Source organism: Kockiozyma suomiensis (assembly GCF_038497685.1).
Source record: "Kockiozyma suomiensis strain NRRL Y-17356 unplaced genomic scaffold V2V93scaffold_7, whole genome shotgun sequence".
Lineage (NCBI taxonomy): Eukaryota > Fungi > Ascomycota > Lipomycetes > Lipomycetales > Lipomycetaceae > Kockiozyma > Kockiozyma suomiensis.
Genome location: NW_027117670.1, coordinates 817,364 through 838,677, shown reverse-complemented (window position 1 = coordinate 838,677; position 21,314 = coordinate 817,364). Strand labels below are relative to the sequence as shown.

The 21,314-nt window shown below is 45.1% G+C and overlaps 8 protein-coding genes across 8 annotated transcripts; 4 read left to right on the top strand and 4 right to left on the bottom strand.

Annotated features, from left to right (window-relative positions):
* Window positions 1–157: 157 nt before the first annotated feature.
* Window positions 158–1,512, top strand: V2V93DRAFT_370303 (thymidylate synthase/dCMP hydroxymethylase domain-containing protein). Its single transcript, XM_066910234.1, has one exon. It carries the CDS (start codon window positions 199–201, stop codon window positions 1,129–1,131), a length of 933 nt encoding a protein of 310 aa, XP_066765909.1. The 5' UTR covers window positions 158–198; the 3' UTR covers window positions 1,132–1,512.
* Window positions 1,513–2,059: 547 nt separating this feature from the next.
* Window positions 2,060–5,941, top strand: V2V93DRAFT_370300 (chitin synthase-domain-containing protein). Its single transcript, XM_066910233.1, has 4 exons — window positions 2,060–2,413; window positions 2,480–4,408; window positions 4,465–5,442; window positions 5,505–5,941. The coding sequence occupies exons 1-4, from the start codon at window positions 2,278–2,280 to the stop codon at window positions 5,651–5,653; spliced, it is 3,192 nt and encodes a 1,063-aa protein (XP_066765908.1). The 5' UTR covers window positions 2,060–2,277; the 3' UTR covers window positions 5,654–5,941.
* A 1,149-nt stretch (window positions 5,942–7,090) lies between these two features.
* V2V93DRAFT_370298 (Endonuclease/exonuclease/phosphatase) lies at window positions 7,091–8,931 on the top strand. Its single transcript, XM_066910232.1, has one exon. It carries the CDS (start codon window positions 7,189–7,191, stop codon window positions 8,788–8,790), a length of 1,602 nt encoding a protein of 533 aa, XP_066765907.1. The 5' UTR covers window positions 7,091–7,188; the 3' UTR covers window positions 8,791–8,931.
* Window positions 8,776–12,131, bottom strand: V2V93DRAFT_370297 (peptidase family M1-domain-containing protein). The gene is made up of 3 exons (XM_066910231.1): window positions 11,730–12,131; window positions 11,483–11,593; window positions 8,776–11,416 (listed from the first exon to the last, which is right to left on the bottom strand). Exons 1-3 carry the CDS (start codon window positions 12,062–12,064, stop codon window positions 8,935–8,937), a joined length of 2,928 nt encoding a protein of 975 aa, XP_066765906.1. The 5' UTR covers window positions 12,065–12,131; the 3' UTR covers window positions 8,776–8,934.
* A 290-nt stretch (window positions 12,132–12,421) lies between these two features.
* On the bottom strand, window positions 12,422–13,606 carry V2V93DRAFT_391414 (cation efflux family-domain-containing protein; the record flags this gene model as incomplete). The annotated part of the gene is made up of 1 exon (XM_066912438.1): window positions 12,422–13,606. One exon carries the CDS (start codon window positions 13,604–13,606, stop codon window positions 12,422–12,424), a length of 1,185 nt encoding a protein of 394 aa, XP_066765905.1.
* A 1,035-nt stretch (window positions 13,607–14,641) lies between these two features.
* Window positions 14,642–17,427, bottom strand: V2V93DRAFT_252900 (uncharacterized protein). Its single transcript, XM_066907121.1, has 3 exons — window positions 16,620–17,427; window positions 16,230–16,552; window positions 14,642–16,172 (listed from the first exon to the last, which is right to left on the bottom strand). Exons 1-3 carry the CDS (start codon window positions 17,241–17,243, stop codon window positions 14,933–14,935), a joined length of 2,187 nt encoding a protein of 728 aa, XP_066765904.1. The 5' UTR covers window positions 17,244–17,427; the 3' UTR covers window positions 14,642–14,932.
* Window positions 17,428–18,410: 983 nt separating this feature from the next.
* Window positions 18,411–20,280, top strand: V2V93DRAFT_370285 (glycosyl transferase family 4-domain-containing protein). Its single transcript, XM_066910230.1, has 2 exons — window positions 18,411–18,843; window positions 18,899–20,280. The coding sequence occupies exons 1-2, from the start codon at window positions 18,530–18,532 to the stop codon at window positions 20,082–20,084; spliced, it is 1,500 nt and encodes a 499-aa protein (XP_066765903.1). The 5' UTR covers window positions 18,411–18,529; the 3' UTR covers window positions 20,085–20,280.
* Window positions 20,128–21,247, bottom strand: V2V93DRAFT_370284 (HD domain-containing protein). Its single transcript, XM_066910229.1, has 2 exons — window positions 20,767–21,247; window positions 20,128–20,703 (listed from the first exon to the last, which is right to left on the bottom strand). Exons 1-2 carry the CDS (start codon window positions 21,107–21,109, stop codon window positions 20,375–20,377), a joined length of 672 nt encoding a protein of 223 aa, XP_066765902.1. The 5' UTR covers window positions 21,110–21,247; the 3' UTR covers window positions 20,128–20,374.
* Window positions 21,248–21,314: the final 67 nt, after the last annotated feature.

Here is a 21,314-nt window from a genome sequence, read left to right as displayed (position 1 = left end):
TTCCCTTTTAGAAATAGTATTAGGCCTGATCATTCAAATGTTTCTATTAAACTGCTTTCACAACGCGCTCGAGACGCGTTCATTGAATTTCGCAGGTTAGGGTTGCGCGTCGACTATGGACTATCGAAAACATGCTTTCCCATTATCTCTACGCGCTCTAGCACTATACCAATACAATCCAGCAGAGTCATAAGCAGCATGCCACCATCAGCAACAATGGATACACGCTCATCTATTTTAGATACGCCAGATTCTCGAAATGAAGAAGAAGAGGCTTATTTGCAGCTTTGCGCAGCGATTCTTGACCGCGGCGAAAAGAGGCAAGATCGTACCGGTACAGGCACATACTCACTTTTCGCGCCTCCTCAGATGCGCTTTTCACTTCGTGAAGGACGATTTCCATTGCTTACCACAAAGCGAGTGTTTTTGCGCGGAATTATTCATGAGCTGTTGTGGTTTGTTAAGGGAAGTACAGATGCACGTGAACTGAGTGACAAAGGGATTCATATCTGGGATGGTAATGGATCACGCGAGTTCCTTGATTCGGTGGGGTTATCTCATCGCGAAGAAGGCGATTTGGGACCGGTGTATGGCTTTCAATGGCGACATTTTGGTGCGGAGTATGTTGATTTTCATACGGATTACAAAGGACAGGGAGTTGATCAGCTAGCGGAATTAATAGACAAGATCAAAAATAAACCTTTTGATCGGAGATTGATTCTATCGGCGTGGAATCCGGCTGATTTGTCAAAGATGGCTTTACCTCCTTGTCACATGTTTTGCCAATTCTATGTATCTGGAAATGGCGAGCTTTCGTGTTGCTTGTATCAGCGATCTGCAGATATGGGATTAGGTGTTCCATTCAATATTGCAAGTTATGCACTTTTAACAGTCATGATTGCAAAAGTATGCGGTCTTCAACCTGGTGAATTCGTACACTGTCTAGGTGATGCGCATGTATATCTTGATCATGTCGACGCGATGCGTACGCAGATTGCTCGCTCGCCGCGGGCCTTTCCGACTCTGAAGATTGCTAGAGATATAAAGCATATTGAGGATTTTGAATATGAGGATTTTGTCGTTGACGGGTATAATCCAATGAGTAAGATTGATATGAAGATGTCCGTTTGAGATGTTTTATTATGAGCTTAATATCGAGATGAGAACATGGTCAATATTTCTTGGTCTTTGTTACAACAGTATCGAGAGGGAGCATAGAGCCAGAAGTCCAAAACAGATGATACAACTCCAGACAGTTTATCTGTAGAGATGTCTAGAAAAAAATGGCAATAACTTGGACTCATTAACTGTTTAGTTTTGGCTTAGTATATAGTATGAGCTGTGGGGTTATTATAAGATTTCCCTCTTGATAATTCGTTACACAAATCAAACATCAGAACAAGTAGGTGCCGACTTACAATAAATAATATCATCGAGCTTATAAAATCATATATTATATTCTTGGTACTTTCCAGATCAACCAGATTCTCTTCAGATTCGTCAAGGCGCTAGAACTACTATCGCGGCAGCGTTCAACGGGAGATCGTACATTCCCGTCTCGACTTTCGGTTATCGAATAATTATTAGCGTTTCAAGATGTACATCAAATAACTGGCCGTTCTTGGTTATCCAGTCTCTTGAAAGGATCCTATATATAACAGCTCGATGACACGAGCATTCGGATGTCTAATTCGTGTTGTATCCCAGCGAGTAAGCGAGGAAAGGACACTAAGACAAGCTGATTTTGGCTCACGTTCAAGAGAAAGGTCACATAACGTGGCGTACCACAAATAGTTCTTGCTCAAATATGCAAAAAAAAAGTAATGGACTTGCTCATTTCTGGTCCAGTTGGAAGTCAAAGAAAATCACGCTTGATTTGTGTAGACATCGTCCGCTGTTATCATTACACTCCGTAGTTACTCATAATTATGCGAGCCATTAGAACGATCGCTTCTTGGTCGCATATTTTCTATCATTTAACGGCATGCTTAACTTTCATAATGTTTTGTAGTCTAAAATTGTTTCCTTTCGGTTAGTTGCCATGGCGACAATGCGGTAGCCTCACCATTCGCGGCTGTTTGTTGATATTGAACTGGGCTAGGGCGACTGTTGCGGTTAATGTGTTGATACTCGATCCGCGCTCCCTGAGCTCTGTCCTGCACTGCACTGCCCTCTCTTTGCACAGTCTTCGTCCTCTACGATTTCAGAGTCTTTATTTATCTTTGTACCTGCAGAGAGGTTTACTTTTCTGTTGGTCGACTCTATAATCAGAAATAAATGTACAGCCGCTTGACTGGCGGGAACTCGCCGTCGCGACGACATGGCAGTCCGCTCCGTAATAGTACACAAGCTGATGATCATGAGCCTACGATCAACGTTGTTGCCGGTGATACTGATGGCTTTCGATTACTTGGTGAGTTTGGTTTTTGGTCGTTTTAGAAGAGGGTGTACTTCTTTGTGCTGACTTGAAGTGATATAGATGATCCAGCGATTCCGTACTCTACACCTCCGTCACCAACTCGTAATCCCTACTCTGCCCGAGCTGGACGATCTGCAACTGCTCCTCTAACTCCACGCACGGCAAGACTAGTGCATGATGACGCCAGTCAGCATGATGCTGCGCCGCCGTACTCTCGCCAAATGGACAGCGAGTCCAGCTATACAACTGTCATCACGCCTCTGCGTGCCGCACACATAGAGTCAGGTCACTCACGCTCGGAGCATGCACATGAGAGCCCGTCTCAATATGCGTCGAATAGTGGTGTTAGACCACTTCCGATACTGCCGGCAGCCGCTTTAGCTGGAGGGTCGCCGATGAGCAGATCGACTAGCCCTGTCCGGTCATTGACGCCGTCTGTGGCTAATACGCCACCCGCATTTCCTAGTCTTGCAGAGTTACAGAATCATCGTGCTGTAGATGCTTTGATCAATATGAATGAGTCAACGGTCGATGATAATGGACCATCGCGCAAGACAGATACTGCGAAAGTGGCTCGGGCATTGATTCCAACTCCGGTACTTGCTCCACCAGCGGGTTCAAGAGTCGGCAGTGGTTACGCTCTTGTCGATGATGAGGACGAAGATGATGACGGAGATGGGTATACTAGATCATCGCTGCCTTCCTATACATCAGAGAGACGAGGAACTATGTCTTCATCCGGATACGGTAAGCTTAACGACGATGAGGATGAAGACTCAAGCTCGGAGTACAGTTTTGACGGCAAGGACAGTGGCTCGATTGGCAGCCCGGTCATTGAATCTGTACCTGAGATGGCGCAGCCTAGACGGCATCGGTCAATGGCTCGTCGACAGGTTCGGCTTGTGCGCGGTAATTTGGTGCTTGATTGTCCTGTCCCGACTAAGCTATACAGTTTCCTTCCGCGCAGAGATAATGACGAGTTTACGTACATGCGTTATACGGCTGCTACTTGTGAACCTGATGATTTTATGAAAAACGGGTTTACTTTACGCCCGGCAAATAATGACCGTGAGACTGAGCTTCTTATTTGTATAACGATGTATAACGAGGATGAGGTTAGTTTTACGCGCACAATGCATTCTGTTATGAAGAACGTTGCTCATCTTTGCTCACGGTCAAAAAGCCGAATGTGGGGAAAAGATGGATGGAAGAAGGTTGTTGTCACTATTGTGGCCGATGGTCGGAAAAAGATCAATCCGCGCGTGCTTGATTGTCTTGCGTCGATGGGTATTTTTCAGGACGGAATTGCAAAGAACTCTGTCAATGGCACTGAAGTTAAGGCCCATATTTACGAGTACACGACGCAAATATCGCTTGACTCTGATTTACGGTTCAAGGGCGCTGAGAAAGGCGTAGTTCCGGTGCAAGTATTGTTTTGTCTGAAGGAAAATAATGCCAAAAAACTCAACTCTCACCGTTGGCTGTTCAATGCGTTTTGTCCGATTCTGCAACCAAACGTCTGCGTTCTACTTGATGTTGGTACTAGCCCGGGGAATAATGCATTGTATCATTTGTGGAAAGCATTTGATCAGGATTCAAACGTAGCTGGAGCCTCTGGCGAAGTTCGAGCTATGCTTGGTAAAGGATGGCGCAATCTTTTGAATCCTATTGTTGCGGCGCAAAATTTTGAATATAAAATGTCGAATATTTTGGACAAGCCGATGGAGAGCGTGTTTGGGTATATTACTGTGTTGCCGGGTGCCTTGTCTGCTTATCGTTACATTGCCTTGCAGAACGATAGTGATGGCAATGGACCTCTTGCTCAGTACTTCAAGGGTGAAAAGCTGGAAGGTAAAGATGCGGATGTGTTTACTGCAAATATGTATCTTGCCGAGGACAGAATTTTGTGTTGGGAGCTGGTTGCTAAGAAAGGCGAGAAGTGGTTGCTGAAGTATGTCAGTAACTGTTCTGGAGACACCGATGTCCCTGGTAAGTTTTTTCTTTACTTTTTGATCGTTTAAAATAAGACCTAACTGAAAGTATAGACGCGGTTGCTGAATTTGTTAGTCAACGTCGACGATGGCTGAATGGTGCTCTTTTTGCCGCTCTATATGCGCAAATTCACTTCAGGCAGATTTGGAGTACTGATCATTCGGTTATCAGAAAGACTATGCTACATATTGAATTCTTGTATCAGTTTGTCAACTTGTTGTTCACGTTTTTTTCAATGGCCAACTTCTTCCTTACGTTTTATTTCATTGCTGGTAGTTTGAGCGACTCATCTGTTGATCCTTTTGGGCATAATGGAGGATACTACATATTTGTCATTCTCAAAATCTTGACGGTTATTTTGATTGCATCGCAGTTTATTATCAGCTTGGGAAACCGACCGCAGGGTGCAAAAGTGTTGATTGTGACTAGTATGGGTCTGTTTGCTTTTATCACCTTATATGCAACAGGATGCGGCATCTATTATATTGTGCGCGAGATTACGCATCGAGATAGCAATAGTGACGGCACGATGATGAACATGGTCATTTCCCTGTTGTCGACTTACGGTCTGTATTTTATCATGTCAGTGTTGTATTTCGACCCTTGGCATATTTTCACCAGTATGGTTCAGTATCTTCTGCTCATGCCATCTTACATCTGCGTGTTGCAAGTGTATGCATTTTGTAATACTCATGACGTTACATGGGGTACTAAAGGAGATAACGAGATCAACACGGATCTTGGTGCGGCTGTCGTTAAATCTGGGATGGGCAAGGATATTGTCGAAATAGAGATTCCGTCTGAGCAGCTTGATATCGATGCGGGTTATGAAGACGCGCTGGCGAATCTGCGTGAGCGGAAGCAGGTTGAGAACAAAGAGGGACCAAGCGAGCAAACATTAAAGGAAGACTATTATCGCGGAATCAGAACTCGCGTTGTGTTGCTGTGGATGATTGCAAACATGATTGTTGTTCTTGTTGTTACAGAGGCATACGGTGTTACCGATACCGGTTCGAATGGATACTTGGCTTGTAAGTATTTTCCTAATCTACATATCTTTAGAGATTGTGTGAGCTGATTTTTTTTTTTTTAGTTATTCTATGGTCGGTTGCTGTACTCGCATTTTTCCGCGGAATTGGGTCGTTAGTGTACCTGTGTATTAGAATTGTGACATATCTTGCAGAGACAAAAGTGCGCACTAAAGATCATACGCGAGCGTTGACTGAGAAATTTCATCGTTGAATAGAGTGAATTTTATATACCTAAATTTTTTGTTTATTTTTTTTGTGAATATTGTGAAACCCGATTTTGTCTAATTTTTGATCGTTGATTTTGTAAAGAGTGTTATTTAATTTTTGTTAATACGATAGAATGGCATACGTATTAATCAATCGTAATAAATGTTATAAAAGTCGAGAATGGCAATGAGGTATATCTATTTTTCGTTTTTCTTTTTTTCCGACTCAACCTGAAGTAGCATTATACATTCAGACTTGTTGAACCTTTCTATGAAAAATAAAATTCTTTTTTGCATACATGTTATTATTCTGTTTTGCAATTGAATCAAGTACGAGAGTGTGTTTTTGTAACGGAATGTTTTATGGTAGATTTTGGATATTTAAAAAGTAGTTAACTCCCAAGTCATCTGCATCTGTGGAAGTCGAATTCTATTATTCAGCTTGGTGTGATTTGCCAAAGCTTTATAGTTGTGAATAGATATGTATATTGCGAGGTTTAATAATATGAATGACTCATATTTTGAATTATTCAAAATTGCTATCGTATATTTTACTTTATTTTAGTTTATGATCCGAATTGCGCTCCTGTGTGCTGCCGCAGAGGAATAGATATATCTTATCGCTGCACTAAATTACTATATCTCCCTAACATATGCAATAAGGGAGTCGTAAAAACCCCTCTATAATCTCTATATATCACCTTCTATATAGAATTACTCCGCAGTTAATCATATCATCGCTTCCACCTGAATCTAGGGTCACTCTTGCAGGGACTGCAGGGTTCGTAGGGTTTTGTAGGGTCTAGCAGGAATCAGCCAGAATAATACGGAAAGCTTTATAATATCTTTGCCAATTTCTTTAGTTTTGAAATTTTGTTGCAGTTCAATTAAAGGACTTGTATGTATTTACGTATTGTGATTAAATGAGCTTCTATTGTATATGAAAAATATGTTTTGCATAATACAGTCATCCAGTATCACGTGATCAGAAAATTTGAAGTATAAAGGCTCGACTTTTTTCACTTTTTTTTTCCTTTTCTTTTCCCTATCAAAAAGTAATAAGAGAGATATTTTGCCACGACGGGACTTGGTCGCTTTATAAGGGGTCCCGTTGCCATTCGATTCAGTTTTGAACTGTTATTGAACTCTCTCGAGAGTATCCTTCTAATCCAACTCTTCTCTTTTATGGAGAAGAAGTTGGGTGGTGGGGTCCTGGATAGGAAGTTTGGCTCTCGTTTTTTCGGGTCTCATTAAGTTGGGGCGATGAAGGCTGAATGTCGATGAAGGGATAAATTTTTTTTATGCTTGTTTTATTATGATTAGTCTAATCATGATCAATACAATTTATCTAAAAGATTCTATTGCAAAATATAAGATATTTAAACAAAGTAAATAAGGTTTTGACCGAGGATTGATGAGCGCTTATCGCATGTGCTGGGCTAGGCCGCACGACCTCTCAGTCCTTCTTAATCAGCCTTTCTTCAAATTGTCAAATCAGATACTCTCAATTGCGTTCTGTACTTGATAATCTACAAGAGAAATGGCTTCTGTATCTACCCTGTTGTTCACATATAACTGTGCGCAGACATTACAGCCCGTCACATCTATTCGTTCGGCGCTTTCGTCGGCCATTGTTGCATCGCCATTATCATCAGCCCCGTCGTTGATCTTCCTCTCCCTGCAAGAAATCGCTCCAATACACGATATATTTTACTTTGAAAAGTTACAAAACTATCTGAAACCATTCATCGAAGCTGCGTCCTCTCTCGATGCCGCGTCCTACAAGCTAGCAAGCTCCATCAACTCTGGCCTCACGGCAGGAGTTTTGTTCGTCAAGACTGCGTCCGAGGGCGAACAGCAAGTCAACCTGACAGATATCCGCACATCTGCCGTATCATTTGGAGCATTATCAATGGGTCTTAAGGGTGCCGCCGCTATTCGTGCATGTATCTCAACCGAATCGTCAATTCTCGACTCGTCCTCATCAGCGACAACAATCCCTAGCGTGCCCGTCAGCGCAAATAAGCTTCCTCCTGCACCACCGGCAAAGTTTAAGGGCGTGGATGTGACCTTTGTGGCTGCTCATTTTGCCGCAAATGAAGGGATGAAAGAGAAGCGCGACAAGAATTTCATTGATACGGCGCGCAAGCTCGCGTTTTTCCCGCCGGTGAATCCAGGTGACGAGTACGTTGTCGCGTCGGTGGTTGACGAGCAGCGCGATCGGGATTTTTTGTATAAAGACGATACCCACGTGTTTATTTGCGGAGACTTGAATTATCGTGTGCAAGTACCGTCTTCGTCTGCGGAAACTACGACGGTGCCTGCGCCCAAGAGTGCACCGAAATGGGTTCTTCCTGAGGATGGCGACTTCGTAAAGTCATGGTTTCCGCACGATGAGTTGTCAAGCTCAATAGCCGAACAGACGGCGTTTTGGGGATTTAAAGAGGCTCCGGTGACGTTCAATCCGACATATAAATACTCTGGATCCGGATCTGACAGGACGTATAATGCCAGTCGCGTGCCTAGCTGGTGCGATCGTATACTCTATCTCTCAGTATACGACAAGAAGAACGTAACTATCGAAAAATATGACGTCCTTTCCTCCGTTCCTGGATCAGACCATTATCCAGTCTATGCTCTCGCGACGGTACCTATCGACGCAGCACCTGGCTCGCTGCCATCTTCCCTTGTCGAAACGCTAGCCGCCAAGACAATCGCCGCGTCTACAGTATCCGAGACACAAGAAGAAGTCGACGAAGAAGAGAATGAAGAACTCGAAGCCAAAACTCCCGAAGCTGTAGCTCTCGTTGCCGAGAAAAACAAAAAAATGAAAGCAACATACGCAATTATATCCGATCAAGTCACGGTGCAGAACGATCATCTGCATTCTCGCAAGTACGGCCGAATTCGCCGCATGGAATCTTACTTTGGTCTCGCGATTTACTTACTCTTTACCCGTGCTGGAAACCTTACTTTGCTATCAACCATTATCGGATTTATCGCTGCTTATTTGTATTTGTATAGCGTGCTTACGGCGTTTGTTGAAAAGAACAAGGATACTAGTATACTCGCTTTGATCTTTGGCGCCGACAGAGTTCGCCCGCGTCGTCGTCGAGGTCAGCCTCTGCCTACTGCTGCCTAAAACTTTTATCCTTCTTTTGTAAAATATCATTATTTTATTTATTACCTTTCTTGCTGTTTTCTATCTGAAATTCTTTTTCGTCACTTTTTATAATTCAATTGTATCTAATATTTTTATTCGAATCTACAAATACGACTTAGCCAGTCAAGCAAGGTATCCCTGCTCCTTCAACCAGGCCTTAACCGTCTCGCCATCGCGCTCGATCCATTTGATCTTTGATTTCACGCTCTCAAGCGACTGAGCGAGTCCCTTATCGTATCCCTTTGTATTGCGCTTCTCAAAGAACTTGACAATCGCATCAACATCCTCCTCTTTCGCAAATCCGCTGGTAGATAACGAGACAACGGACGAAAGCATAGACAGTCCAGGGGGTAGAAGCTTTTCGAGCTCGTCCCAGTGTACCTCAACCCACGCCCACAACGCGCGCGTTCCTTCAACAGTACTGCGCAGACCGCCCATGGGCAGGTAACAATCCTGAGTACGCACGCTGCCGTCAAGGATCATATCAAGAGTCTTTTGGATCAACTTGGAATCCTTGGTCCGGCCAAGAGACCGCAGCGCAGTATTCTTTTCATCAGTATTGATCGGGTTCAAATATGTCTTGTGGATTACTTCCCACTCTGCCTCACCACCATTCTGCAAAGCAATGGCGAACACTGAGCCTTTCAAATTAGGATGAATAGCCTTCTTATCGCCGGCGGCAAAGCGCGCAAACAAATCCTTGGCAGCGGCAATAACGGTCTCGTCTCCAGCTGTACCAGCCGAGCCAAACATAAGTGCCTTGAACTGTTGCTCGACGTGACCGACATTAGCATCGAATTTCCAGCCAAGCGAGGAAGCCTTGGGCGCCACCAACTCGCGCTGGAACTTCTTGAGAGCGTCCTTAACGGCCTCATCTTCAAACATCCACGCGCTGCGAATAGCCCCGATACGAGCAGTAATCTCATCCCAAACAACAAACTCCTGCTCGTTCTTCCATCCCGAGACAAGGTTGAGCAAGCCAGTAGTCGATGCATAGCCACTTGACGCAAGCGCGCCAGTATCGGCAACAAGACCCGCGCGATCCTCTACCGAAAGAAGACCTTCCTGCGCAGCCTTACCGAGCTTCGAAAGACGGTCGGCAGAGTAGGCTGTACGGTAGATGCCCGAATGGTCGGCATTGATCTTGTAAAAGCTCGTGTCGACAGGGAACGTGGCTTCACGAGAGGCCAACATAAGTTCCTCATCAACGCCCTTCTTGGTGCGCAGGCCAAGCGAGACAGGATAGATCACTTCGTCTTCCTCAGGTTTAACGTCACCTGAGGTCAAGAATCTGTTTTGACGAACAGTAATGCTTTTACCATTAGGCGCTTCAGTCACGGTAAGAACTGGATATCCAACCTGCTTAGTCCATGAATCCATGAGCGCAGAAACGTCCTTGCCAGAGACTTCGGTCAAGGCATCCCATAAGTCGCCAGTTTGGGTGTTACCGTACTTGTGCTTCTTGAGGTACTTACGAATACCCGCAATAAAGACATCTTCGCCAAGGAACTTGGAAACCATACGCAGGACACATGAGCCCTTGGAGTACGAAATGGCATCAAAGATCTGGTTAATTTCATCAGCGCGCTTGACGGGTACCTCAATAGGATGAGACGAGCGCAGACCATCGAGTCGTAAAGCGGCCTGCAAGTTATCGGTGACGTACGACTCCCACACTTTCCAGTCAGGGTAAAACTCATTACACGAAAACCACGACATCCAGGTAGCGAAACCTTCGTTGAGCCATAGACCCTCCCACCAGTCCATAGTAACCAAGTTACCAAACCATTGATGCGCAAGTTCGTGCTGGACAACTTCGGCAACACGCTGCTTAGTTGCAGCACCTGAGGTCTCTTCGTCAAACAGAAGATCGACGACGCGGTAGGTGATCAAGCCCCAATTCTCCATAGCACCAGCCGAGAAATCGGGAATGGCAACCATATCCATCTTAGGAAGAGGATAGGGCATATCAAATGTTTCTTCAAAAAACTTGATTGTCTTTGCAGCAAGCTCGCATGAAAAGACACCCTGGCTCTCGTTTCCTGGCGTAGCGTAAACGCGAACCGGGATACGGAACCAAGTAGTCTCAACGTACTTCAACTCTGCGACAATGAAGGCAAGCAGATAAGTCGACATAAGCGGAGTGTTTGCAAACGCAACAGCTTTCTTGCCATTGTCGAGCTCCTTGGTACTAATCTCGTTCATGTTGGACAGACAAGTGAGGTGCTTGTCAGCAATCAAAGTGATGCCGTAGGTAGCCTTCAGTGCGGGTTCATCAAAGCATGGGAACGCACGACGACAATCAGTCGGCTCCATCTGCGTGGTGGCCATGAATTTTGTCGATCCGTCTTCGGCCTTGTAAGATGATCGGTAGAAACCGGCCATCTTGTCATTAAGCAGGCCAGTAAAATCGACAGTGAGCTTGATTTGGGTGCCTGCGGCAAAGTAATCAGCAAAAACGAATTTAACTGTCTGTTGATCTTCATTGAACTCGGTTGAATGCAATGAGACTAGCTTATCGCCCGGAAGCGAGAGGGTGACAGAGTGCACTTCAATCTCGAGCGCATTAAGCGTGATCTCTTTTGAGCTCTCAAGCACATCCAGCCTAATGACTATTAGCAAACAAACGGATCAAATAGTGATCAAAACCAAAGACTGAAAAATAACCTACAAGATGGAAACAGTTCCTTCGAAAGTGAACTTGTCGAAATCAGGCTCTAGAGACAGATCATAATGCAGAGGCTTCACATTTTGAGGCAAGATCTCTCTAGCACCAGTCGTGCTGCATCAAAAGTTACAAGTCAGCAACAATCCAATTAGAGCAGGTGCTATCTGATAGACTGATTCGCAAAGATAACTTCATCTTGACAGTGCAATGCGAGAATAGCGCTACCTATCAAATAGAAGATACGGCATACCTGTAACCTCCGGAGACACTGACGTCAAGCATATCAGGATCGCGTAGCTGATTGTGATGATGGTGACAAGCGTAATGCAGACTTCTAGCAGCAAGCAAGGACGAGAACGAAGGAGCAAAGCCGGGAGCGCGGAGGGATGACGGAGAGGGGAGTGATTGCTGAGCGAGCAGGAGAGGTGCGCCGGTGAGCTGAGCAAGATGCCTACTTCTAGTCGCGCGGCTGCTAAACGGACGCGTGGATGCTAGTGGTAGACACTGAGGAGCTACCCGGCCATGGACGCGAGCAGCTAAGGAAAGCGAGGCGACGGCAGACGCAATTGGCGGTGACGGTCGCATTTATGCTGCTGCTTCTGCGTCGACGAGGATTGTCGCAGGAAGCTGTCTGATTTGCTGGACGCTGCTGTTATATTTACTGAGAACGGAAGAGACTCGTGAAAAAGACAAGTTTTGTAGTCTTCTGCGGCTCATGAAACTCTATATTGGCTGCCAGTCAAGAATACAGGATCATACTTCAGTATATTTCTATAGCCCAATGGCATTCATCTCATATATGCACAAAATCAGTTATACACCTTCCAATAAGGATCAAAAACAAAGCCAAAACCCGGTTATATGCTATAAATCCAAACAACATCTCAATCTCCGATGCTAAAAACTAACACGTGTACTATTCGTACACTTGTATAATCAAGACTACCTCTGAATATGTCCCACAAAATTATCGCCTCTATAATCTAAATGTACATACGCACGCTCGACCATCGGCAAAGTTTCAATGGCATACTGCAGCGCCTCTCCTAAATCATGCGTATCGCGCAAGGAGAAGCGATCATCGACCACAACATCTACTTCGACTTGCAATCGATCACCAGAATGATATACGTTGACGGCCGTTAACTTCTGAATACTATCGGCAAACCGCATACAGAGGTAAGTAATCACTTTCTTGTCAACCGCGTCGCCAGTAACACCAGTCAGATTGCGGATATGCTCAAACGTGGTCTCGACCCACTGGTAAATGATGTAAATCGACAAAAGCAGCGCTCCAAGCGGATCAAACCACCAAAATCCAAGCAAATACCCAGTTACAGGGAAAAATATCGACAAAAGATTGAACACAATATCAGACATTGCGTCCTGCGCTAGTGCTTGAACGGCTGAGGAATTAATCGACCGGCACCAGAGCCAAGCAAACAATTTTAGCACGACTGCCATCGACATTATAGAAAACGAAGGCAGGCCGAGCTTGACGGGTTCTCGAGAACCGCTATATAATCGCTGGACGGCTTCAACAGCTACTTGCAGAAATGAAACAATGATGATGATAGAAAAGATCAGAACTCCAATCGGTTCCAAACGTGAGCGTCCAACTGGATACTTGAATCGAATCGAAGAATTCCTGGATTCGGCCATACTAGTACTCAACCAGATGATTGTCGTGCACAAAAAGTCCAAGGCCGAGTCGACCAGCGAAGCAATCACAGAGATTGAGTTTGTGAGCAATACAATAACGCCTTTGCCCGTGAGTAAAAAAATATTTATCAGAAAATTGACGATAATGGCAAGCGTAATGATTCCAGAATACTCTTCACGCGCGTCGGTGCTTAAAAATGCGAGTCCTTCTTCGTCGATATTTGCGGGGACAGCAGTGCGACGCGAACCGCTCGACACCCCGGACGTGTAATCTCTAATCATTACGTGCGAAATATCGGAATCTAAAAGGCTGTCTACTTCCATGTACCGTTCTGCAAGCTCGTTTTGGCCCCGATAAAATTTGCGAATATTGCGCGGCATTTTCTTCAATTGCTCATCGTCGACAATCATTGATGACCAGTTATACGACGACTTTGTGTTTCCAATCAGATATTGTACGCGCATTTCATGTAGTTTGAGCAGTGAGTCATTGTGTGACCGGTTATTGCGGATATTAATTGCATCACTAGATTTTCCGCGTCGGTGATGTGTATTTGACGCGGCAACAACAGACGTCACGAGCTGGTGTGCGGTGTTTGAGAGGGCTGCCGCTGAGCGCTGAGCAGCAAGAGTGCCGCCTATCGAGACAGTCCGGTAAAGATGCACAAAGAGTCCTCCATCGTCGCTATCATTGCTATCGTCTTCATCGTCTTCAGCGGCTTCATCGGCTTCATCGTCGTCAAAGTCATTGTTACCGCTAGTGCTGTAGCTGCGATCACTCGTAGTCCGCGCAGCGCGTAGAGGTCGGTACTGCGGACAGCTGTGCGCAGCGAGCAGTGCGTCGTCTTCAGTCGGGACCGAAAGTAGGAATTCTTCGATTTCATCGTCGTCGTCAATGTCGTGGTCCGACATTGAGTCCGATGAGCGGACGTAGCTCACGATCTCTTGCTGTTTTTGCGAAGCGACGACGACTGTCTCCAGTTCGGTAGCGCCAATTTTGGCGTCGTCGTTATCTGCAGAACCTGTCGTTGAAAATTCAGCCAATGCCGATAGAGCAGTACCCGACATGGCGACAGAGGGGGGGGAGTGGTGATGCGAGGAAACGGGGTTTATGAGGAAAAAGAGAAAGGACGACGATGAATCGTCGTTATGACAGCTGGCCCTGCAGTCTGTGTTAGTCTGTGTTTGACTTTCTTTGTTTAATTGCATTTAATATAATTTCGTCTTATCGACTATCATGATATTCAATTCTATTTTATTATTTTCAAATATATGCTATGTACTTCTCTTGTTCACTGCTCATTTTCTCTTACTAACAGTATATATTGATCTTGGTACCAGCGGCGCATTTACCACCGCTCGTCCGTGCCCTGACGCCAGCCACAAAGTATACGAATACGCCATCAACCTGTCAAAGCTTTTCACTAATTGCTCTATTCTGCTCAACATGACTACATCTTTTGCAATCTACTCGGCGTCTTGGCTGAGTTGTGTTTGATTGCTCTGTTATTGCTCGTATTCGGCACTCACAGCTTGCCGCACGTAATCGCCCGGCTACGGCTACGCTACCCCTTCGTATGCGTAATCAATCAGCTTATCAACTGTTCTGCGGCGGTCAGTAAACCAGCCAACCACAGCCCGGCTATATCTGATTGCCATCTGTCTGTTCTGTCTTCTTTCAAAACTCTCGGTACGGTGGGCCACTCATTCTTCTGCAAATGCCTCTGCAAATGCCTCTGCTTATCATGAAGGTCATTTAATTGACTAATAAGTAAAGTTACAAAAATATTCTTAGCATCCACCACCACCCCCACCACATCCTCCTCCTCCGCCTCCGCATCCTCCTCCTCCTCCTCCGCATCCTCCTCCTCCTCCTCCACATCCTCCACCGCCATAGCTGCCTCCGCACCCACCGCCAAAACTGCCTCCACATCCACCACCAACGCCGATACCCGCGTACCCGGTATAGGCATATCCAGAGCCGAATACCATTGCTGCAGTCATATCGTATGACGCATAGGCGCCCCAGTTCTGGTTGGAATATCGCCTATCAGCCAACGCGCCCATGTAGATATCCCGCGAGAATCCCGTTGCCTGCGCATATGCGTATGATGGAGGCGGCTCATTCTCCTTAATAGCCAGCGACGGTACAAGCAAAAAATATGGATGCTGGTAAATCGTCATACTTGGTCTCGGCGGATCGCTGGCCACAGTATGATGCAGTCTCTGTACATCGTTATCGCCTTTCAAGCGAGCCTGTTCACAAGCTTCTGCGTAATACTGATCAACTGCGACATTGGATCGTGAACCACGAGTTATCTTTGAAAATAACTTGCTCTTCTGTCGCGTGCCGCTCTCTCTACTCGCCTCGCAGAACGCGCATGCACATCCGTCGTACTTGAGCGCGTCATCTGGGTATGCTTGCTTCCATAATCGTTTTGTCCGATTGCCAAATGAAGCAAGATTAGTATCAGGAATGCTGTCGTCGTGATCAATCAGAGTGCCCATCATGGTCATTGTAGTCGCCATGTACGCACCAGGATAGAGCTGCATCGTATGCCAAACAATATCGACATCAACCGGCGGTGTAAGAACCCTCGTTGGGTTACGTTTAAGCAAAAATAGATAACCCATATAGCGAATAATCGCGCGCTTCAAAATTTTTGATCGGAACGGCGACTCGAGATATGCATATTTCGTCATCTTGTCAATAAAATCGCACTGACGAAGCACCGCTGTCTCAAGATCGACAGAAAATGCGGAGCAATTATTATTGTAAAAGCGAAAGATACGTCGATAATCGCAAACCGTGGCATACCGCCTGCGTCGTTTCTTGGCCGCATCTTTTGCTTCACAAGCCAGCTTTTCTAATTTCACTGGTAGCAGTTTATTCCGCTCAGAAAAATCCCCAACAGAAAGTATATTGTCAAATTCGGTCAGTAGTTCAGAGCCGATAGATCCAGGCGCGGCATCGGAGGCGTTCACACCTCGCCACGCGGATTTCACGCCTATCAAATCTAGGGCAGCCCCTCTAAATAATTTGTTAGTCTAGCTTCTTTTTATGAATTATAATGTTCAGATTTCGCACTTTAAAGGGATTCGGTGTCTATGATAACTCTCGCAGTCAGTTAGAAACTGTGCTGTAATCAATGTATCCATATCTATCTTGCAGCGTTTGCATCGCGAGCAATCAGCTTCAAGATGAGACTGTATCCACCCCTTTCCATTTGAATCGCACAGATTAACAGTCGTGAGCTCAGAACATTCTGGACATTTAACAGTCTTGAAGTCAATCGTAGTGGGTAAGACAAACTGATGGCCTGTTCGACCTTCATAATAATCTTGAGCTGTGGTTGACAAAGTGTACGTATAGTATCCGTCTTTGTCGATCGTTGGAGACAGTGCCCTGTTCTGCGTCATAGTTAGTAAATCAAAACAACAAAGGTAAAGCGAAAACCCAAAAATAATTAATGCATACGATAGCTTCCCACGGAAACTTTAGAGACTCAAATACGCCATAGCGATAAGAACGGTGCATGTCCTGCCAATATGCGTGAGGATGCAGCATATGCGTGTGCCAGACCATCAAGACGTCGATCGGCGGCAAAGTTTCCCAAGTGAGTTGGTGATGCATTTTATCCATAACAGACGAGCTTGTCATGAACCCGCGCTCCCGAGGTAGCAGGTTGAACCAATTCTCGTATCTCTCGACGGCTAGAGCTATGTATGCTCTCCAACGCAAAGTCGGACCATGAAAGTCATCAGGGGTAGTTGAAGTGTAATTGTAATCATTTATATTGAAAGCACCATCGTTTGCCATGATTGTCTCGCGTAGATGCTTAAACACACGTAAAAGCTTCAAGTGCACGTTAAGCTCAAACTCATCGGGAAACACTTCATCAGGAATCAAATTCGTGACTGGATCTGCAAATCTGCTTGATAGCTGAGATACCGAGTTTGTCTTTTTTTGCAGTTTCAAGTGGACCTTCAGCAAATCTCTTATATCCAAGCTACTCATGACTTTTGACCCCTCGGTAACGCGCATCGTGGATTCAATAGCATTGACGACGAACTCATGCAGCGGTGAATTTTCCTTTTCCATTGCGGCTTTATTGAAGACAGCGAGGTCAGATAGTGAGAGAAAGACAGTTTACTTGTTACCAACAGTCAAGAGATGGCACTGTTATTATAGACACAGAACAGCATGCTAAACCAGAATAGATGTCGTCAATTTATAGGGATTCCAAACCGAACGCCGTGGTCACGTTGCACGTACAAGACGATGTACCGAGATAAGAAGCAAATCCGTAAAACAAGCTTTGATCGGGAGCAACCGAACCGAGCCGCGTACAAAGACACTCGCTTGGACTGAGCCCTACGTCATTCGCAGGAAGCCAAAGTCGGGTAACTGACGCCGTGCGCACGTGCCTGATCCTTGCCATACAAAGTGCTTGTTCTTCGCATGCTCACATGACGCCTGCTGAAACTCCGTCTTCTATTACTCATTCAGACTGGAGTTGTGCCTGTTCGGGTGACTTGGCTTTTTCGCCTTTCTCGGGGGCGGAACCCGGAGAATGTCTGAGCGTCTCCGTTGCTCAGCACACTCTCGCAGTCTCTACGGCTCAAGTCGTAATAGCGAAAGAGGCGACTGTAGCCCGCATATGTTCGAGATGTCTCCTATTACTAGTTGAGCATTAGATGCTGCCGCTTCTCATTAAGTATTAGAGGCTGCCATTTCTCATCGAGCTTCGGTGCTGCTTTGATTGGGAAGGCAGATGACGGCTAGTACAATCCTTTGATCCTCTTTGGAATCTCATAAGGCCGACAATATGATCTCAGGCACCACACTAATTCTGATAAGAAACCACCGTTTGTGACGTAGAGATCAAATGACCTTGTTTGACTTTATCCAACTCCTATACAGTATCCTAATCGTCAGCAGCCGTACTTATCGTGAGCGAGCCGACTCGGATATACGGCAAGTATGCTGCACAACATCGAGCAAAAATATCTGAAACACGGCAAATAAAACTCAATGAATAAGGACTTGGCATATTACTATCTATTTTCTGTCTGCTACAAGCTAATAAATGCTGGAAGTTGCTGACATTCACTCATAATGGTGCATGCAGTCTCGGAGTTTCGAGTTCGCATCGTAAGACCGATTGTCTTAATCAGCCCTTACCCGATATAATGAGCAGCTAGTATAACACCAAACCCTTGGTGATTACAGGGACGACTACTTTTGAAGCTGGGCCTAAACTGTAGACGTGGCCGTTCTGAAGATGCGAATTTGACCTCTTGAGAAAACACTTGTTGATAGCGCGGACATATCGTTGATGTTTCTTCTTCTAGATTGAGCGCTATTGTCTATTTGCATTTGTGATTATGTCGGAAGCTAAACCGGCAGTTGACGACGGCGCGTCTAAAATGACTGCTACCGAAGCTGATCCGCCAGGAACAATCATAGTGAAAAAGACATTGCGCTCACGAGTGATTTGTTTGGCTCTAACCGGTATCGCATTGTCTTTGATTTTTAATTCACAAGGCTACCCCGCTCTATATGATCCGCTGAAGGCATGTGTGGGATTTTCTATCTTAGCTTATTTGATTACCGTCGCTTTGATTCCGGTTCTCGGACCTGAGTTTGTGAGGGTTGGGTTCTTTGGCAAAGATCTTGGCAAGAAGGATAGGCCAGTGATGTATGCTTTGTAAACAAGATCCTCAGCTTGATGATTATTATTGACAGTCTTATAGTCCCGAAACAATGGGCGCTGTTTGTGCCTTGGTGTACCTAGTCACTATGTTCTTCTTTATCCCATTTTTGTTTTACAAATACTACGTCACCAGTACCTCCGGCGGAGGTAACCGCGAGCAAGTCTATGATGCTTCGATTGAACTGATCCACAAAGGACGAGCGTTGCGCATGTTTCCCCACTCAAAGCTGGCAGAGTACCTTGCAGCACTACTCTCTTTGTTCAGCATGCTGGTGCTGGGTGTTGCAGACGACATGTTTGATATTCGATGGCGCAACAAATTATTCATGCCCGCTATTGCCGTATTACCGCTTATGTTTGTCTATTATGTCGATTTTGGCGTCACACGTGTTGTTGTGCCTGAGTTCGTATATAGTTTTTTCATTCATGGATCGATGGTTTATCCGACAACTATAGACTTAGGCGTGTTTTACTACATTTATATGCTTTCACTCGCCATCTTCCTTCCCAATTCGATTAATATCCTTGCTGGAATCAACGGTCTTGAGGCAGGACAGGCGTTAGTGATTGCAATCTTTGTCCTCTTCAACGACGCACTTTACATTCTGCCTGGTCGGTTATTCGGTCTCCGCGCCGAGCATCCAGCTACGGAGGCACATTTGCTTTCCACATACTTCATGTTACCACTGATTGCCGTCACGCTTGCACTATTAAAATTTAACTGGTTTCCAGCGCGCGCGTTTGTCGGCGACACATTCTGCTATTTCGCAGGCATGGTACTGGCTCAAGTTGGAATTCTTGGTCATTTTGCAAAGACTTTGATGCTATTTTTAGTTCCGCAAGTCTTCAATTTCTTGTACTCAGCGCCGCAGTTATTCCATATAGTGGATTGTCCACGGCATCGACTTCCGAGATTCAATCCCGAAACCGGACTCCTGGAGCCATCGCGAGTATATTTCAAACCTAATCCATGCAAAATACAAGCCATACTCCTACACACCATGAGTCTGTTCAAATTGATCCATTTAGAGTATGACCCAAAAACGGGAAAAATTACATCGGCGTCAAATATGACGTTGATAAACTTGGTTTTGACGTGGACGGGACCATTGCGGGAAGATAAACTTGCGATTGTACTGTTACTGATCCAAGCTGGTACTTGTATGATTGGCTTGACTGCCCGGCATACTATTGCGCCAATTCTATTTGGTCGTGATAATATATAGGGAATTGTACATAAAACAAAAAGAAATGGGGTTGTATCACAACTTTGGAAATTAAAGTGACTGCCTTTTCTTGTTCTGGCAGTTTTTATTATTAGTTGTCATTGTAATATAATATGGTACACATCACTAAAACGCAACTATCATAGGCATTTACGGTTTCATCAAATAATATACAAAAAAGAAAAAAAAAGTAAGCTCTATAAAACAAAATGGAAGCAATCTTCGTCAAAAAGCAAAATGCGTAAAGACCAAAACAAAATGATAAAAAAACAAGTTACAAAATCTGTTGATCAGAGTCCGACAACACGCTTACGTTCTTCATCAAGCTGTCCCATCCACTCTTTAACCAGCGGGTGTTTTATCTTTGCCTTTGCACGGAAGAAATCGGCTAGAGCAACATCTTTACTTTCTTTGCCTTCGACGACATCCATCTCGTACTCGACAGTTTGCAAAAGAAATTCAAATTTGTCTAAATCTTTGACAAAGCAGGCTTCCGGAGTCAGCATTTCTTCATATTCGATGTACAGTGTGTATAGCTGATCTGCTGCATCGGCATTGAGTGGGCGGATAAGGTCTGCCAGATAATTCATTGTAGCGCGCTCGCGTCTGTGTTTTTCATCTGTCACGACTCAAATGTTAGTCTGGTGTTTTTTCTTAAACAAAAACAGTCGGAACCACAAACCTGGTCCAACCGGATCAGATGGTGTAAGGTCTCCAACCACGGCCTCGGCAAGATCATGAACAAGCGCAATCATCGCGCACTTCCTACTATCCAGCTCATCCTCTTGAGGCGCGAGCATACACATCACCGCCATACGATACATATGATCACTAATTGACTCAGCATTACGAGATTCAATTCCACGATCAAGCCACCCTGTACGGCGTTGAGTCTTGAGGAATCGCAATATTCTGAAAAATGATAATGGAGCTGGGAGCGCGAGGATAGAGTTGGGTATCGCGAGCTCCGGAGTCCACTGCGGTTGCTCCGAGAGAACGGAATTCCGCTCCGAAGCTTCTGGCATTTCAAAACAAGCAAGCGGTGAGTATATCCTAAGTACCCGAAAGACCACAGAATCGCAGATGATTGTGCACGAGAAGAGAGAATGGACAAAAGAGAGGAGTGTAATTTGTGTGTGGAATTTGCATCTGGACGAAGTTTGTTGTTTATATTTTGGGAAAAGTTAAAATCGACTACGCCAAAGACTGAGATAGATATTAGAGTTATGC

Coding starts and splice junctions, on each gene's coding strand:
- V2V93DRAFT_370303 (XM_066910234.1), top strand. CDS start 199: ATGCCACCATCAGCAACAATGGATACACGCTCATCTATTTTAGATACG.
- V2V93DRAFT_370300 (XM_066910233.1), top strand. CDS start 2,278: ATGTACAGCCGCTTGACTGGCGGGAACTCGCCGTCGCGACGACATGGC. Junction 4,409..4,464: donor TGGAGACACCGATGTCCCTG/GTAAGTTTTTTC, acceptor CTGAAAGTATAG/ACGCGGTTGCTGAATTTGTT. Junction 5,443..5,504: donor TTCGAATGGATACTTGGCTT/GTAAGTATTTTC, acceptor TTTTTTTTTTAG/TTATTCTATGGTCGGTTGCT.
- V2V93DRAFT_370298 (XM_066910232.1), top strand. CDS start 7,189: ATGGCTTCTGTATCTACCCTGTTGTTCACATATAACTGTGCGCAGACA.
- V2V93DRAFT_370297 (XM_066910231.1), bottom strand. CDS start 12,064: ATGCGACCGTCACCGCCAATTGCGTCTGCCGTCGCCTCGCTTTCCTTA. Junction 11,594..11,729: donor AGTGTCTCCGGAGGTTACAG/GTATGCCGTATC, acceptor CTTTTGATGCAG/CACGACTGGTGCTAGAGAGA. Junction 11,417..11,482: donor GAAGGAACTGTTTCCATCTT/GTAGGTTATTTT, acceptor AATAGTCATTAG/GCTGGATGTGCTTGAGAGCT.
- V2V93DRAFT_252900 (XM_066907121.1), bottom strand. CDS start 17,243: ATGGAAAAGGAAAATTCACCGCTGCATGAGTTCGTCGTCAATGCTATT. Junction 16,553..16,619: donor AGTTTCCGTGGGAAGCTATC/GTATGCATTAAT, acceptor ACTATGACGCAG/AACAGGGCACTGTCTCCAAC. Junction 16,173..16,229: donor AGACACCGAATCCCTTTAAA/GTGCGAAATCTG, acceptor CAAATTATTTAG/AGGGGCTGCCCTAGATTTGA.
- V2V93DRAFT_370285 (XM_066910230.1), top strand. CDS start 18,530: ATGTCGGAAGCTAAACCGGCAGTTGACGACGGCGCGTCTAAAATGACT. Junction 18,844..18,898: donor AAGAAGGATAGGCCAGTGAT/GTATGCTTTGTA, acceptor ACAGTCTTATAG/TCCCGAAACAATGGGCGCTG.
- V2V93DRAFT_370284 (XM_066910229.1), bottom strand. CDS start 21,109: ATGCCAGAAGCTTCGGAGCGGAATTCCGTTCTCTCGGAGCAACCGCAG. Junction 20,704..20,766: donor ATCTGATCCGGTTGGACCAG/GTTTGTGGTTCC, acceptor GAGTCGTGACAG/ATGAAAAACACAGACGCGAG.